At 45.1% G+C, this 17,463-nt stretch overlaps 1 protein-coding gene across 3 annotated transcripts in view; it reads left to right on the forward strand.

Annotated features, from left to right (window-relative positions):
- The window catches only part of LOC142564287 (aldehyde dehydrogenase 1A1-like), a 242,882-nt gene that overhangs the window by 141,406 nt on the left and 84,013 nt on the right, over positions 1 to 17,463 (forward strand). The window contains exon 1 of one of the 3 annotated variants that reach the window (XM_075675232.1): positions 9,468 to 9,585. The exons of 1 other annotated variant lie outside the window; for it this stretch is intronic. In XM_075675232.1, coding sequence (XP_075531347.1) covers positions 9,532 to 9,585 — 54 coding nt within the window. In that variant the 5' untranslated portion in view covers positions 9,468 to 9,531. Of the gene's footprint in view, positions 1 to 9,467; positions 9,586 to 17,463 lie in introns of those variants that run through there. One more of the 3 variants, XM_075675230.1, reaches the window with a different exon arrangement.

The following is a 17,463-nucleotide window of genomic DNA, read 5'->3' on the forward strand; positions in this document are numbered from 1 at the left end:
CGCTATAGATAGCTTTCAGTATGTTTACACATGGCTCAGCTACACCCTGACACCGTAATGCATCCGTGACTGCTGATGTTTCGACTGAATCAAACGCTTTTTCGTAATCAATGAAAGCTATATATAAGGGTTGGTTATATTCCGCACATTTCTGTATTACCTGGTTGATAGTGTGAATATGGTCTATTGCTGAGCAGCCTTTACGGAATCCTGCCTGGTCCTTAGGTTGACGGAAGTCTAAGGTGTTCTTGATTCTATTTGCAATTACCTTAGTAAATACTTTGTAGGCAACGGACAGTAAGCTGATCGGTCTATAATTTTTCAAGTCTTTGGCGTCCCCTTTCTTATTGATTACGATTATGCTAGTGTTCTTCCAAGATTCCGGTTACGCTCGAGGTCATAAGGCCACCATCAATCTGCCCACCATCCTTCAACAAATCTGCTGTTACCTGATCCTCCCCAGCTGCCTTCCCCCTTTGCATAGCTCCCTAGGCCCTTCTTTACTCCTTTCGGCGTTACTTGTGGGATTTAAAATTCCTCTAGACTATTCTCACTTCCATTATCATCATGGGTGCCACTGGTACTGTATAGACCTCTATAGAACTCCTCAGCCACTTGATCTCATCCATATTAGTAATGATATTGCCGGCTGTGTCTCTTAACGCATACATCTGGTTCTTGCCTATTCCCAGTTTCTTGTTCACTGCTTTTAGGCTTCCTCCGTTCCTGAGAGCACGTTCAATTGTATCCATATTATATTTCCTTATGTCAGCTCTCTTACGCTTGTTGATTAATTTGGAAAGTTCTGCCAGTTCTATTCTAGCTGTAGGGTTAGAGGCTTTCATACATTCGCGTTTCTTGATCAGGTCTTTCGTCTCCTGCGATGGCTTACTGGAATCCTGTCTAACGGAGTTACCACCGACTTCTATTGCACATTCCTTAATGTTACCCATAAGATTGTCGTTCATACCATCAACACTAAGATCCTTTTCCTGAGCTAAGGCTCAGGAAAAGTTCTGTCGCTTGATCCGGAATTCCTCTATTTTCCCTCATACCGCTAACTCATTCATCGGCTTCTTATGTACCAGTTTCTTCCGTTACCTCCTCAAGTCTAGGCTAATACGAGTTCTTACCATCCTGTGGTCATTACAGCGCATCTTGCCGAGCACGTGCACATCTTGTATGATCACAGGGACATTGACAAGATATAATTACATTACTATTAGCTCAGGAATAGAGGAATACAAGAATCTATCATTTAGTAGTTATGTCACTATAAGCAAAAGAGACGGCATGCAAGGCTGAAAAAAAAGCAAGGAAATTTTGGGCACGCGATGGACCTTGTTCTGATTTTCCAGCTACAGTACGTACCCACTGTGGGTGATTAGTCAATGCGCAGGAAGATTTAAAATAATATTAGAGATATCAAAAAGAGAACTTATGAACCGTATTTTAAAGGTGTCTCGATATACAGCTTTGGATAATGTAAGGAACGGTTGCGCATAGCTGCCAGTGAGACCTTAAAAAGAAAACAAGTTATGTTGATCCAACACATATCTTGGAATCTATGCGAAACCAAAACATTGTGGCGCGAACGAACAAATGCTTTAATTTTTTTCATTTCTTTCCTGCATCTTTTGCGTAGAGAAAACTGACGCACGATGGCGCACACGTGCTGCGCGAGACGGGCCGATCATCTTGAAGAGCTCACTGGCGTTGGCACGCTAGGAGTGGACGTGCGAGTGCACTTTTGTATTAAATACCGTAAAGGGAAAAAATCGCAGTTTCGCCCGAAAGGCGAAGCACCGAGTGCGATAGGAAATTAGTGGATAGCTGTACTACACTAAACATTCGCTTATTAAATAAATTAACAATCATAGAATATGTAAGCGTGGCTCAAACAGGGCGTAGAAAGAAACAGACACGCAGAGAGAACTCTGTCTTAGTGCGTCGGCTTCTTTCTACGTCCTTGTTCAGTCGCGCTAACACATTCTATCATGGATTTAAACCAACTAGCCCGTCAACGTGTTTTAACTAAATTAACCAGCACGGTGTCACACGCGCACAGGTAAACATGAACACATATCGCTCGATGATAGCGTTTACATCCAACCCAACAAACCCAACGATCTGTTTTTGTGCTTACAAACCGACTCGACCCGACTTGATTGGATTAATGTAAACGTAACTTACGTACGCCTCAAAAGTGGTTACCGGGAACTGTTCCGTCATGTGATTCCTAATCACGGTTTGGAAGACGAAAGGGTCATCTGTAACTTTTGCGAATGGCAGTAGATTACCCTTTTTCTTCGCCTCCATTTGTACTTTTCTTTTTACTGGGAAAACGATTTTATTTTTTTTGTCATCTAAGTATGTGTCCGCTTACGTTAAAGCACACAGAGAGGCCAACCGAGCGTTAACGATCTGTTACCCACAACGCCGATTTTGTGTGTCACTTCAAATGCCTTCTCGGCCAAATAATTGTACACAACTGCACACATAGGTCACGCAATGGTTTGGCAATAAACAAGTATCTTCCCCGTCTCGAACGAAAGTTATGCAGGCGGAAGAACGTGTTGTTAGTCTCCTTTCCTCTCTTTGTTTCCTCAGTATGGGTGTGTCTCCTGTTGGTCTGCACAAAGCCATTTACTGCACCCACTTAAAATGTCATTGCTGCAGCCACTGCATTTAAGGAACAGGACATTTTATTGATAAAACAAGTAGTGCACCTAAGTGTGAGTTTAATTGCAAAAATGCAATTACAATGCACACCTGTGGATGTGGAGCTACGTTGACATTCTAGAAATCGCGGAAGAAGTATTCTTCAGACTGAGCATACTGTTCGCGTCTGTTTACATAGATTAGACTCCCACATATTACCACTGAGTCTGTACTGTACTGAGTCTGTCTGCATTTCCAGTACGCACATGAACGCGCTCATAAATGCCTGTAAGCGCAAATGTTAATACTCACGCGATTTATCAAGCACGAGGTAGATTGATTCTCGTCTCTAGCATGACCTTCCACACTCCAGATCAAAAATATTTTCCCGTGCACTAACCTATGTTAGTGCACAACAGCCGGAGTTCGGGAAGATCTGCCTGCAACAGTTTACACACTTTGGCGATATCGGAAAAGTGAAGGACACTGGATTATTACGGCACTAGAAGTTGCGGGAGTGGTCACAAAATTTTGGTGCTGCCAGCAGAGAAAAGAGCTTTGATCAGAAAAAACCTGACTGGCGTTGTAAAGGATGTTGACAAATGGCATGGAGGCTGAGAGGTAATTTCGCCCCAGAACTGTGGGAGATCGCCGTTTTCGGGCTTTGCCTAGAGTAAAACCAGCTGAGCGCTTGGGTAGTCAGTCAGGTGGCGCTCTGTGGCGGCAGATAGCCCGCGTCGCCACCCCGGGACATCTTAAACTGTCGCGCGTGGTCCGGAAATGTAAGAAAGGGTGTGAAGGTGGGGGGGGGCTCTTTGGCCCGGAAGCGCAGACGGAGGTGCCCTGCCTGTGACGGATCACGGGCAAAACGTCATTAGGGCGTCAATGGGAATGCCTGGGGTACAAAGGGGCAACTTAAAGCCAGAGGGATCGGTGACCCGATGCGCGGTCTCTTGAAAGGCAGGCTGGCACCCGAGACATAATCCATCTCTGCACTTAGCTTTATGGGCCCGCCGGAAGAGACGAACCATGCACAAGACGGCATGGTGAATCGGTAGGTTCGCTTCGGCAGGGGTGCCCTCTGCGGCACGCAGTGCGCGATGGTTTTAATTAAGGTGCGAGGACGCGGCGACGCAGATGGTCGTTCCCCGTAAGTGTTCTTCAAAGTGTCGGAAGACTTTCCCATACTTGTCGCAGAGCAGGACGGTTGGGATGTTGTTTGTTTATTGGTTGTTAGGTGGTTTCTTTCTCTCCCTCTATCTCTCTGAATGTTCCGAGGAATGCAGGGAGAGGGTGAGAGAGAGTGTGTCCAATGAGTGACAGCCCAGTTGACCCAATCGGGTCACGGGGGTGTCGTGATTTGCCGTGAGGGGATTCGGGAGGAGCAACTGAATGGTTAAAACCTGGCTCCCGACCTCTCACGGAGGGTACGGGCGCAGGAAAGGTGCTCTGCACTTTCGGCTCTGCCGAGTCAAGGCGCCTGTCCCAGTGTAACCGAAGGGTCTTGACGTACGAACGGTGTTATGCACTATCAGCTATGTTGAGTTGATACGTCAGACCCACTGTAAATAGCTGTCGATGTAAATATTGTGTACATAAAGTCTTTTCTCTAAATGCAAACGTCTATGGCGTCCCATCTCTGATGGAAGAGGAGAAACGACGACAGCTGAAGAAAAGTTTCTCTACCAAGTAAGCTGGTTACGGCAGCTTGGAGCACTCTGTGCTACGATAGTAGGAAGGTAGAAAATTTACTCGCGTAAAGTAATGTCGACCTACATTGCAGGAACCCAGCTGACTGAGTCTATCTCTGAAGTAGCAGCGATGTTTGCACATCAAAAGAACTGCGAGCAAACCTTTTGTCAACACCCTTAACGAATAGACTAGGTTCGCGGTACGCGCCCGACTTGAGATAACAGGCGCTTACTTTCCGACGGTGCGCGACCAAACAGCTCGTGCTGCTTTGTGCCCCACCCACACGTGTTTACATAGCGGGCCTCTTATTGGCGCGCCCGCTTGTGGCCCAGCAATGCTGCTGAAGGGGCACGTGTGACACCGGCATTAAAAACACTGAAGCAACTTCAGTGGTGGGTTTGTGATAATCTGTGTATCGTATCGAGCTGAATGTGAACGCTGAATGACAAAACTAGACAGGAATTGTCACCATGCTCGCGCATGACGGTTCGAATACATGCTCATCTCAAATATTTTCTAAAAAATTATATTATGGGGTTTTACGTGCCAAAACCACTCTCTGATTATGAGGCACGCTGTAGTGGAGGACTCCGGAAATTTTGACCACCTGGGGTTCTTTAACGTTCACCAACTAAATCTAAGTACACTGGAAATATTTTCTAGGCCTTATTTCCTTGCGTTTTGATTACGGTTGAGCAAATTCGGATGTGTTTCCCTACTCATAGCTCTTTCGGTGTGTTGTGCATCTGCTTTTGCACCTTTGTGCAACCAACGCATATGCTACCACCTCAGCGATAACTTCAGCATTGCGTTGCGAGTGCAATTTTGGCGATGTTGTGATTTATTTTATGGCAAGAAAAGCGAGGTTGTGTCATTGCTGATCTGACTTGTTCAATACAGCAACGTATTAAGCTGATAGTGCTGACGTACACGTACGTGTTTCAAATCTGTTTTTCGAAGAAAACATTGTTGTCGTTGTGAAATTCTTGTCTGCATTCGAGCAAGAGGCCTGCGTCTGGAGAGGTTCATCAGGTAATTAAACAGCAGCAACATAATTTTATGGCAGGCTCTTTTAGGCTTGATACATTAAGCAGTGCACAGGACTAAGGTTTACATGAAGGCGCCGCCAAACCAGCGGGTACCATGTTTGAGGTTCTCATTGCTCGTTAGTGAACTCAGCCAACCTTTCCCACTCCATTGTCGGAAGAGCAACGCCTGTGACCAGACAGGAGCACAAGCCAAAGTAAATAAAAGGGTAGCAAGCACAACCGATGCCTTCACCTCGTACTGTCCTGGCATCGAAAGTTTCTCCCGAGAACAGAGCACGTAGTCGCAGGCATGGGTTGCCTCCGGGAGAGCCATTCGCTTGACAAACGAGTCGAGCGCATCGAGTTTTGGCTCCAGATTACGATCGATCTGCCTTCCCGGCCGGCTTCTGGTGGCTCTGCTTAGCACAGTTCAGTTCTACGTTCACACACTGACCGAGCGATTCGCGAAAACTTTGGATAGCAAGCTCATTGATTTGAACTTGAATATGTTACAGCATGTTCATGTCCGTGAAACCGTTTTACTGTGAAATCTGCGTTTCTCAGGACTATATTGTTTTTATATATAAAAGCTCCTGGCATCCTTTCTACTCGGTGTTGGGCATGTTGCAGTTTATAAGATCGACTGGCATAAGTGATGATTTGTAAAATTGGCGTGCAACCTGACCTGGTGCACCCAGCTAGAGCATCCTTACTCTCTCCCTTTCTTTCTTTTACCCCATTCCGCCATGCTTATGGTTGGACTCGCGGTGCTTCCGCACTGAAGGCAAGAAAGAGAAAGTAAAGAAAAACAAGAATGATACTTGACTATACAAGTACAGAAGGTGCGAAGCACCTGATGACTCAGAAGTCCCAACCTCTGCTTTTAAGGGGATGCTTTACCTTGGGGCTAACTCCATTATAGTTATTGCGATAGCAATTATATGGTCGCTCCAGGCGAATTTGTACCGTCTTCGTTGACGTCATCGTGAGGTTCCATATATATTCAAGTGCATGTATGCTATATGCCACGCTATGCTATATGTGATGCGGTACATGTGGGTTATATTGCCGCACCATTCTATGCCTGTAGCTGCCCGTACCGAGTCTTACATTATTGACAACATAATTTCTGAGAACTTTGAGAATGGCATCGCGCAAACAAATATCATGAAACAAAACACCAATAGCGCATGTCTTTTAAGTTAAATCTTCTCAGATTTTAATATTAAAGTTACGGAACAATCGCAGAGCGCAAGCCTGAAAACGATGTAATTTTATTGGTGCGACTATACAGAACCTCCGAAATCGGCCCAGGAAAGAGGTTTGAAACATACCAGATACGAAAAAGTAACTAAGGAAGACGTTGACGTTGATTAATAAACAAATGAAATTCGATCGCATGACTCAAACAGAAGACCCCTAGCACAACAGCTCGTCTTTACTTAGCTTACGTTTACTTCCATTCATACTGCCACTATAGCTACGAGTCTTACACTTCGTGTAATATTCTAACATGTTGCAGTAGCATTTATTCGTTCACTCTTATGGCCAAACTGCGATATTTTTTTGTTGATATGCATGTGAAACGCACAAATTATCTCATTAGACAACAGATAAATCATTTCGAATTATATTTGTTGCGTACAAGAAATAAGGGGAAATTACGTTGGTTGTAGCAAACGAAATTTTGCTTTAGAGCTTCAAATGTATTTCCTTGCGGTAAAGTTTAAAGTAAAAGTTTAAAGTAAAAGCGGTAAGTTTAAATACATATATTGCAGTTTTGTAAACTGCAGCTCTTAGAACGTCTAACACGAACAAATGTGATGGATATGTGTATAGCTTACTTGAAGTTGTCATAACAGCTACAAAAATTATGCTAACTTTATTATCATCAGCTGCAAAAGTTCTACTCAAGGAATTGTGCGTTGCCCAATGAATGAGTTCCAGGGACGACAGCTCTCACGCCCACATCCTTGGGTATTATGTAGTACGTGCGGGAAATATAACACGGGTAGCGTTAACCAGCACCACTCCACTTTCAGCGTATCATGAATACACTTGAATTAAAAGAACAAATAACTTCGCTTACGTGTTTCTTCTCTTCGTTTACTAATAGCTTAAGAAAGTTGTAAACCTGATTATTGTCCTTTTACTATGGAAATATTCTCCGAAAGAATGATAGCTTAATAATTAAACGCATACAACAGTAGATAAATCTCGAATTTTCATTTTAAAGGAAAAAAAAACTTTTTTAAATGGTTGCTGCTGACAACCAAAAAAAATTATTCGTATTCATGCATTTAGGTAGGAACTCGTATGCTAATGTCTGCTTTTAATAAATGCGACAAGGCGGTGGCCTTAGCACAGTATTTACGCTGCCCTTCAGCTGGCAAATCAACTTGCACTGACAAGTGAGGGCTGGCTACTGAGACAGGCAAAGGGAGGAGTTAATGTAGACTGTGGAAGGCACTGGCGGCCGTCACACAGCGTTTTCAGGGACATGGGGCAACCATCTTTCTGGAGACTCGGTACGTCAAATAAAGTGTCAATACCCGCGCGTAAACATCTCTTACAACTTTTTTTCCATCTTGCACGAAGCACAATATAGAGTGGAGCTATAGCTATTTGTATGTTCAGTTATGTGTAGAAGTAGCGGAGTCTAGACAAGAAAAATTACCTTTGATAACCCCTCTTTTCACGTCATTTTTCTTGTGAATACAGCTTCAAATATTAAAGAGACCGGTGCACTATCGTTGTAGAAGCCAGGAGCAGCATCACCAGGGGCAACAGTGAGAACGCGTCGGTGTCGACGATAACATGGTATGTCCCAGATTCTGCAAACCGCTACGGGTGGCACATGATTTTACTTGCCGCAGGTGGCCGCTATTACCTGTGCTTATGCGACTACTAGCGTAAGCTTCTGCTGAGAACAAGGCATGCTTACTCTAACCGAAATTTATTAAGCGCTGTCGCCATTATGGTAACAAACACGCCTGTCTAATTCGATTGTATTTGTGATGGCAATAGTGCTGTTCAATCTCAAACGTACAACAGAAGCGACGATTGCTCTGCCATGTGCAGCCTTACACGTACATGCACGGATATGGTTTGAGCCACGCGATAGGATTCGACACGCGCCGATCGTCCTCGCCACTTTCATTGTTAATTCAGCGTTTGCTTGTTCGCATCAAGTGTGGACAATGAGAACATCGGTTCGTAGCAATAATAACTAAAGCTAAGCGAATTGGTTCGTCTTGCTGACAGAGATATAACAGAGCAAATATTGAAGGCACAAACCGACACAGCCGACAGCAAGCGCACAGTGCTTCGAGAAGCATTTACTTGAAATTAAGGGCTATTTTAGGTACTCAGCGCATCAATGACAGAAAATATTTCGAAATTTAGATACATAAAGTGATTTACAAGTACCTCTGAAAATGACATAATAGTTGTATGGAAACCCGCAAGGTGGAGAGAGCTAATTTATCAAGGGAAAATGAGACATTCACCCAATCGTAGCCATTGCTACAAAGGAAACCCTCGAAGGAAAAGCATCGCAGTTGCAGAAAAATTCGTCTTGGTACGGGATTCGAACCCGGAACCACCGCCCTTCAGGGGCAGCCGCTCTACCATCTGAGCAAACCAGGCGGCTAGCAGATGGCGGGGCGAAGTCGAATTTGCAACAAATTAAAGCAAAGGCAAGAGTTTGACGTAACAGTTTTGCCGAAACCCGCCTCTTGCAGACGATGCCGTTGGTCTCTCCGCACTATCAATGACCATTCCACCATTTTTAATCGAAGCGTTTGTGTATAGGCGCACTTTGTGTTGCTGTTGACAATTGCTTTCTCGTGGCGAACTATCGCAGAATGTCGTCGGCACTCGATGCCGGTGCCCATATGGCGTGGCAGTGGGTGGTGGTCCAATCTATATGGGATTCCTCATGGAGGGAGAGGCAAGCAAGGTGGTTGGGTCATGACTGCAGGGGCATAAGCCACTGTGACAAAAATTACAAGAGCTGGCATAATGCTGGTAAGAAGTTGCGTTCGGGCCTCGTTACCTCATATCAAGTCAAATTTTGTTTTCCAGAAACTTATGGATGGACTCCTGGGCTAAAAGCTGCAATTAGCAGCTTGAAAAATACCCAAGAGGCATGGTACATGGCAGCAGCAACAACAAGATCATTGCATTTAAAAGAATTACCAGAGTAAGTACACTCATAAGCAAATGAGCACATTAACACAAACATTTACGGAATGATTACCAATCTAAAGGCTCAATGCCATGAGAGCGACTTTATACGCGACGGCGACGAGCGACGGCTTCGAGCGACAAAACCGGGCGTCGCTTGAACAGATCGCTCGGTCTTGTCGCTTGATCGCTTGGTTCTAGGATTCTAGAATTCGTCGCTTGTCGCCAGGAAGTGCTATGAGCAACTAGCCAATCGTGGGAAGCCGGAACTGAATGTACGTCACTCAAATACTACCGATTGTCGCACGGAATGAGCAAACTTGAGTTTTATACCTGCAGGAAAAAACACCTACTGCAAACCGTGAGAAATATCTTAAGCTGCTTTCTACAGTTAAATACATCAACTTAAATTAATAAAGCACACTGTCACGCTAGTTTTGGCGCGTATGTTGCTGCCCTCATACCGGCAACACCGGGGAGACGCTGCTGACAACCGTCGATCGCATGGGGTACGGCTTGCAGGCGACGAGCGAACGCGACAGCCATCTCCATCGCATCACTTGTCGCTGTCACGTGCGCGATCGCTTGCATGGTGTTTATACTTACCACAATAAAATATGTCAAATGCATCACTTTGTTTCATCAGTTTGGTTAGGAAAACAATTCATCCAACGAGAACATATAAAATAATATCCCCAAGCAGGATAAATGACTTCTAACGCTGCCAGAAAACGCAGTGGTTACAAAGAAGTACATCAAACGGGACACAAAATGATAGCACGCTCAAGCAGCGACATTTGATAATCAAAGAAAAAATTCATGCAGGAACTCCTATGGTAGTTGTCTAAGTATGCGTAAGCATTGTGCCCGTTTCTCATTTCCACGCAGCCCGGTGTCATTATCCGTGTTATGTAACTTGATCGGTCAGTACAAACGACCGCAATGTGGCGATAGGAACTCGTGCGAACGGTGGCACAAGGTGCAGGGATAACGCCAGCAAAGTAATACAAGTGCACCTGCAGTACTTTGCAGCAGGTGTGCTGATGACGTTCAGGTCATCATAAGCCGTTATCGCCCTTTAGCACCTTATCCGTGTCGAAACATTACGAACCGTGATCAAACGTAAGCCGGCGGCGGCACGGACCGATCAAACGTACTCTGGCACGGCCGCGCGCACCGCAACTTGAAAGCGATCTGACATGCGGACAGACAATGTCGACTGCTGATTCTCCGCGCGCTGTGCTTTCGCAGCTTCGCGTTGGAGAGAGACTCGTGGTCCCATAACTTGAAAGCGATCTGCCAAAAGGTGCGACGTGTTCTGAGAGCTTCGTGAGCACTGTGTTCCCGCCGATTTGTTCACGTTGAAGTGACAAGCAGCACGAAGGTAAAGTATCTTGCAGTTGCAGGCTTTATCTTGAAAGCGATCGTCTTACGGTATGGACGGACGGAAGGGCGGACGGTTTTCGGGTTGGGTAAACATGGAAATGCTTACGCATTTAAAAATAATCTATAGCTGAGTGAAATAGGTTTCTCACGGTTTCTTTTTGAAAAATTCCCCATGTCTTAATATATGTTTAACAAACTTTTCTTAGCATGGGTACTGAAATTTTAAAATGGAATGTCGATGTCTTCCGAGCAACCTTGATGATCGGGAAAGGATTCCTACATAAGTTTAACCCTAAGGTACTGTGTGTCAAAGAGGCATACCTTACATATACACATTCAGATAGTTGATGTTCGCCTCGATGTCAGTGAGGGAAACTTGAAGATGTTGTGGATGTCGCGAAGTCACATTACAGTAGGCAAGTCAGTGACACTGATTGTAAAGGGGTTAACTGTTTATTAAGATAGAATAGGTAAGCGATTGAATGGAAACTATTTACATGGACATCAAACTAGGAGTGGAAAATTGGAGGACGCTTAAGCTTCGCCTTCAAGAGTGGAACGCGACAGCGTTATCGCACCCCGTTCGCACCGCCTACTCAAACGATCTACGCGAGCCAAACGTCGCGATCGGCATGAGCAGCAGGGCCGCGACGCGCCATGAAGGCGGACGCGATCATGGGGTGAGTGGCGCACCACGTGTCGGGGCAGCGCCGTACATTGCGAGGAGGGGGTCTTCTGTGTTTGCCGGAAGATGGCTCTGCGTGTGCGCAGAGCGCAGAAGAAATGTAGCGGGAACGTACTTCGCTACTCGTGAAACTGCGACTTCTGTAATGCACATCGTCATAATTACCGATATACACCGCAGTATAACTTCCTACGGCACGTTTCTAAGGCAACACCGCATTCACTAGAGGCGATTTTGTCCGGCTTTGAACGATCGAAGTCGTGGCTGAGTGGTAGCGTCTCCGTCTCACACTCCGGAGACCCTGGGTTTTTTTAACCCTTCTGGGGTTTATCGCTCACGGCCAACGCTGCCGACACCGTCGCCGACGACACCGGCTTTTCTGCGACACGAGCTCCTTAACGCTGTCGCGTTAGAATTTTGATCTTTCTCTTATGCCCCAACCACTGGCACGCGCCGAAGCGTCAAAAGCGTCAGTCGGAAACACGGCGAAGCGTGACGACGCGCAGCGATTACATCTTCTGCCGATGCTAGAAGTTTGCCGATGCGAGGCGATGCTGCGCCGGCGTGCACCAATGAGAGGCTGCAATGTGTCGCAAACGTCAACCAATCGGAGGCTGCGAATCCTCTTGTTGCTATGCCTATGATGGCCGCCCATGCGAAGGCGCCGGCACCAACGATCGTACCAGTTCTTTCGACGCACGGCGCGCGCGACAGTGTTCCTGAAAGACAGTGTTGTAATAGTAGGCCGACAACGACACGACCGACCGACCGACCGACCGACGACCGTGGGTTGTGGCAGCGCGACGTGGATCCGAAGAGACTTCGAACGACGCCGCCTAATCTAACCTGCCCCACTTAGTTCCGCCGGGCTCGGTACGATCGTCTGCTAAAACAGCCGACCGAATCACGATTGCCGCGACGTCTGTGCTTGTTGTATGTGTATTTTGTTGTGCTGAAAACGAATGGAGACATGTTTACGAGCTCCGAAGTCTGGACAATCAGCGCTCGCCCATCGCCGATGTTGTTTACGTTAGGCGTAGGCGTAGCGCGTCCATGGAGCTCGTAACTGGAGAATGAACAAACCCAGCTGAGAAACTATGTCGAAGGAAATGAATTTTCAGATCCGTTTGGTGCCGCAGTGATTTAATATATGGCACTCCTGACGTCGTGTGATGTGTGATGTGGTGAATGAACCGTGTGGAAGTTGGGTTGGTCAACCGCGGCGTGTTTCGTGTGATGTCGGGTGACTCAATTTTAACGGGCAAGCTCTGCGCTGATTCCAGTCGCAAAGATAACTTCTGAAAGCGAAAGACACTAGTAGCCGAACTATGGGAAGTATTTACATTATCAGCCGTGCCGCCCGTTTCAGCTGACACTGCGCTCTTCTATTCGGCATGTGAATCCAGTTCAGTACAAGTTCACTGTGCTCCTTCACTCACTTGTTTCAATTGCATCCGTCTTTTGGGCTAGTTGGAGATAAATCGCTCGTGTAGCAATCAAGAACACTGACGCACTGAAGCATACGTGACAACGCAGTCATGTTTGAGTCAGTGTTTCCTTATACTTGAGCACTGCAAAAAGAAATCTGTTTGCAACGTATTCCCTGTGTGCAGTGCATAGCGGGACCTGCATCATGCAAGACCTATGCACGTAGCAGCGTATGCCTTGATTGATTCGATGCCTGCTTCTGAAGCAGCAAGTACTGAGTCAATGAAACTAATTGATTTTTATCGCACTTTTTGTTTATGGAAAGTATAGGTGATGTGAGTGCATTGTGTGAGTGCAGTCGGCATGCTTAAACTGCTGGAATCCCTTCCGCTTCTACTAAAATGTTTCTTGCTGCGATACTATATATTGTAGTCAGGACAAAGATCTACTCAGAACCAAGTTACTAATGCATCTGTGCAGAATGTGTTTGATTAACAAGTTAGGACTTCCACAACAACAATATGCCGATGCACAGCATATGTGCTTGCAATAAATACATTCCGTAAAGGTGAACGACTGGGCCTACAATAACAAATTTTGTAGTAGCACTGAAAAAGTGCTGCCATGCGTATCAGCGACAACAAAACTGCTGCACGTCCAACCTACTTCCTTGGAGGCACCTCTATAAAGACGGTTCGGGCCCTTGCCATTCAAGGTGTAACATTTAGCTCTTTTCTCAACTTTTCCGCATATGTCACCAGCACTGTATCTAAGCATCGGCCCATTCTTGGGTTTGTGTCCCGTGTCTCCCTTCCCTGATGACGTAAGGTTTTCCGAGCACTCTACGCTTCTATCATTCTGTCACGACTTGAGTACTGCTCATCAGTATAGTTCCCGTACCAAACTCGCGATGCTAACAAACTTAAGCTTGTTCAGCGCTGGACAACACGCACCCTCCACACTCGTCTTTTCGGTTGTCGCAAGCTCATGCCAGCCTACGAGGATTGCCTCAAACCCCTCAAGTAGCACATACACCCTGCAATACCAGCGCAACATTGCACTAGTCTATACTGTACGGTGCTTGGCGGCTCTCTGAACATCACTATTCTTTCTTCAGTTCGTCTGAACAAGTGGTCAGCACATCCTGAGCCCTCATCGTGCCTCTATGGCCCGCTACCACAACTCCATGAATATATCTGGCATACAGAGCTTTCTCTTCACCCCCCCCCCCCATGGCCATTTGGATTCTCCTTCCTTGGAACCAGACTCAATTGGCACTCCTGTGTGTTGTGCACCCATTGAATGTGTGCATGTGTGCCGTGCTGTGTTATTGAGCAAGTGTGTGTGTGTGTGTGTGTGTGTGTGTGTGTGTGTGTGTGTGTGTGTGTGTGTGTGTGTGTGTGTGTGTGTGTGTGTGTGTGTGTGTGTGTGTGTGTGTGTGTGTGTGTGTGTGTGTGTGTGTGTGTGTGTGTGTGTGTGTGTGTGTGTGTGTGTGTGTGTGTGTGTGTGTGTGCACGTGGAGGGGAAGGAGGTGTCTTCTGCATCCTGCAAATTGCTGCTCTAGATGGCTGGTTATCAGACGCTCTAACATACAGGCATCAGCCTTTTTTTAGTCTAGACTGCCAAGTTACCACTAAGATTATTATTATTATTATTATTATTGCTATTATTCGAATCATCACTACGACCACATTGATTGTGTTGAAGCCAGCGTGACACATAATTCAAAATATTTCTGGAGCTTTGTGCGCTCACACTCTTCTAAAAAGAGTGCCAAAGATTTGCGTCTTCTTGATGAAAATAGTGGTGCTGTCTCGAACACTCCTGATGTCTTTGCAGAACATTTCTGTTTGCTATATCGTGTGAGATATGCTTCAAGTAACCTTTATTCTCAGCCTGGCACAGTGTGTACGCTATCAGTCAATGAAAACCTTGTTTTCAAGTGTATGAAGTGCCTTAAACCTTCCCTTTCTTATGGTGTTCATGGTATTTCTTCCGCTGAGCTTAACCCTTTGAGACGCTGTCTACACAATTGTGCACAGAAGAAGAGTGCATCAATAGCAAAAGCACTGATGAAAGTAATGGAATTTAAAATGTGTTTCATACATCTTGAAACATTTATTATTGGAACTGTGCTAGGGGGTGGGGGGCAATATTGAAGAACGTGCAGAATGTTTTAGCAAAATGAGTGGGAAGGTAGACGGCTGGGTGTTTTTACTCTGTGTCAATATGTTGCATGTAGCGGGTTCACTTCTTTCATTGTTTTTTTACAACATCATGCACCAGGCATAATTTTCAAGTGGCTGGATAAGTGCTTTTCAAGCTTTTCAAAGCACGATATAGTACATGTTCTCAGATTTTGTGTTCCTGTACTGAGTTTTCGCATGGAGTTGAAATTTTGTAGACTTGACAGAAATCGCTAAACAATTGAAAATTCTTAATATTTTCTGCAGCTGTACACTTTCTACGATCCTGAAGATGCAAGAGATCTGGTGAAAGCAACTTTTCAATCAATGGGCTAAAGTGGCATCTGAAAGGGTCAAGACGTATGGAAGCACACTTGTTCCCTGTTCTCACAAACATCTTCAACAGTTCCCTAATGTCTAGTACCTGTTCGAGCACTCGGAAGGTAGCATGGACATTGCCCATGCACAAATCAGGTGCTAGATGCGCAGTTACTAGAACACATTACTGCAAAAATTTCTGTGAATGTTAACTTTCTTGTGTGTAGCATGAACAGTATTCCTTGACCGTTTCAAAGTTGTCATTTCTGCTTGTGCTCTCTATCTCTCGCTCTCTCCTTCTCTCCATTTATATATATATATATATATATATATATATATATATATATATATATATATATATATATATATATATATATATATATATATATACCAACCGTCGTCAGAGTACTGTGACGAAGTCCACCAGCCGAAAACGTTAAGTAAATACGTCTTACTTCCTATAGCTAAGTCGATTCTATCCTGCATATGTTACGTCGGGTCCTGCGTGCTGGACTTTGAAGAAACCCGAAGGACGAAGGTTCCAGTGCAATCGCTGGTGCCCGCATGCACTATATATATATATATATATATATATATATATATATATATATATATATATATATATATATATATATATATATATATATATAGTCTTGCCACAAGCATGTACAACGAATCTGTTGCCAAGGTGCTGTGGTTGTTCACGGGGAGGTGGGACCAGTCAAGCTGCCGTTATGCAGCTTTTATCCTGCCATCTTCACCACTTACATCAGAGTACTTATGTGGTAAATAAACCAATTCAATTAAAACAAAACATAAGGCGCTTTCATTTAACAAGAATGTATATCGCCACGCTAAAGTTATGGCAAGCTCAGTGGCGTGGGAGAAATATTACGCTGCTGAAGCTGCGTACTTAATCGGAATTCGCGATGCCAAGCGAACCTTTTTTCACTATGACCTGCCAAACATTTTACTTACTAATCCAAGAAAATTCTCGCAGAGGATAAACCCCAAAGAAGCGCATATTAATAATCTTAATAACGAGCTCGGTGAATCGGTGATAGATTTAACCTGCGCGAATATGTTCAACATCGCGTTTTCTTCAGTCTTCAGTTATGAAATGGATACACTTCCTCCCCCGCCAACCACAAATATACAATGCAACATGTCAGCCATCACATTCACAGTACGTGGGCTGTTAGCTGAGATAAAAAATATTAAGTTGTCTTCATTACCTGGCATCGATGACATGAACTTCGAACTACGAAAATACACAAAACACATTTCTGCAGAGTTTCTCTATTTATTATTTTCGCAGTCACTTTCCACAGGCACCATGCCAGACGAGTGGAAGATGGGGAAGCTTACTCCAGTCTGCAAATCGGGCAACAAGGATTCTCCCCTAAATTACCGTCCCGTCTCATTGACAAGTGTTCCCTGCGAGATCATGGAGCATGTAATCTACTTTGATATTACAACCTTTCTAGACGCTAACAACTTCTTTCATCCTTCACAGTACGGGTTCCGCAGGGGCCGTTCTTGCGAGATCCTGTTTGCACTATTTATTCATGATGTTCATGCTAATCTTGACCGTACACTCTAAGAAAAATCCTGGGGAAAACGGGAGTAACTGGGCCGTTAGCCCTAAAAAGGGTGCTTTCGTCCTTCAAAGGACTAACTGCTTGAATGTGCGTGCCTCGTGCAAATTTCGGAGGGTCAGTGTTTAGTCCCTGGTCGGAAAGAGAGCAATGGGAGGACGAACGACAACACTTACTCCCCATGCACTTCGCTGTTTTCGTCCGTATCATGGAGTATGCGGCGAAAACGATATTGTCTATAAATCGTGAGTATATAGTTCGAAGTTCGCGCACTGTCAATTGAACTACATGCA

Source organism: Dermacentor variabilis, chromosome 11, assembly GCF_050947875.1.
Source record: "Dermacentor variabilis isolate Ectoservices chromosome 11, ASM5094787v1, whole genome shotgun sequence".
NCBI classification, from domain to species: Eukaryota; Metazoa; Arthropoda; class Arachnida; order Ixodida; family Ixodidae; genus Dermacentor; species Dermacentor variabilis.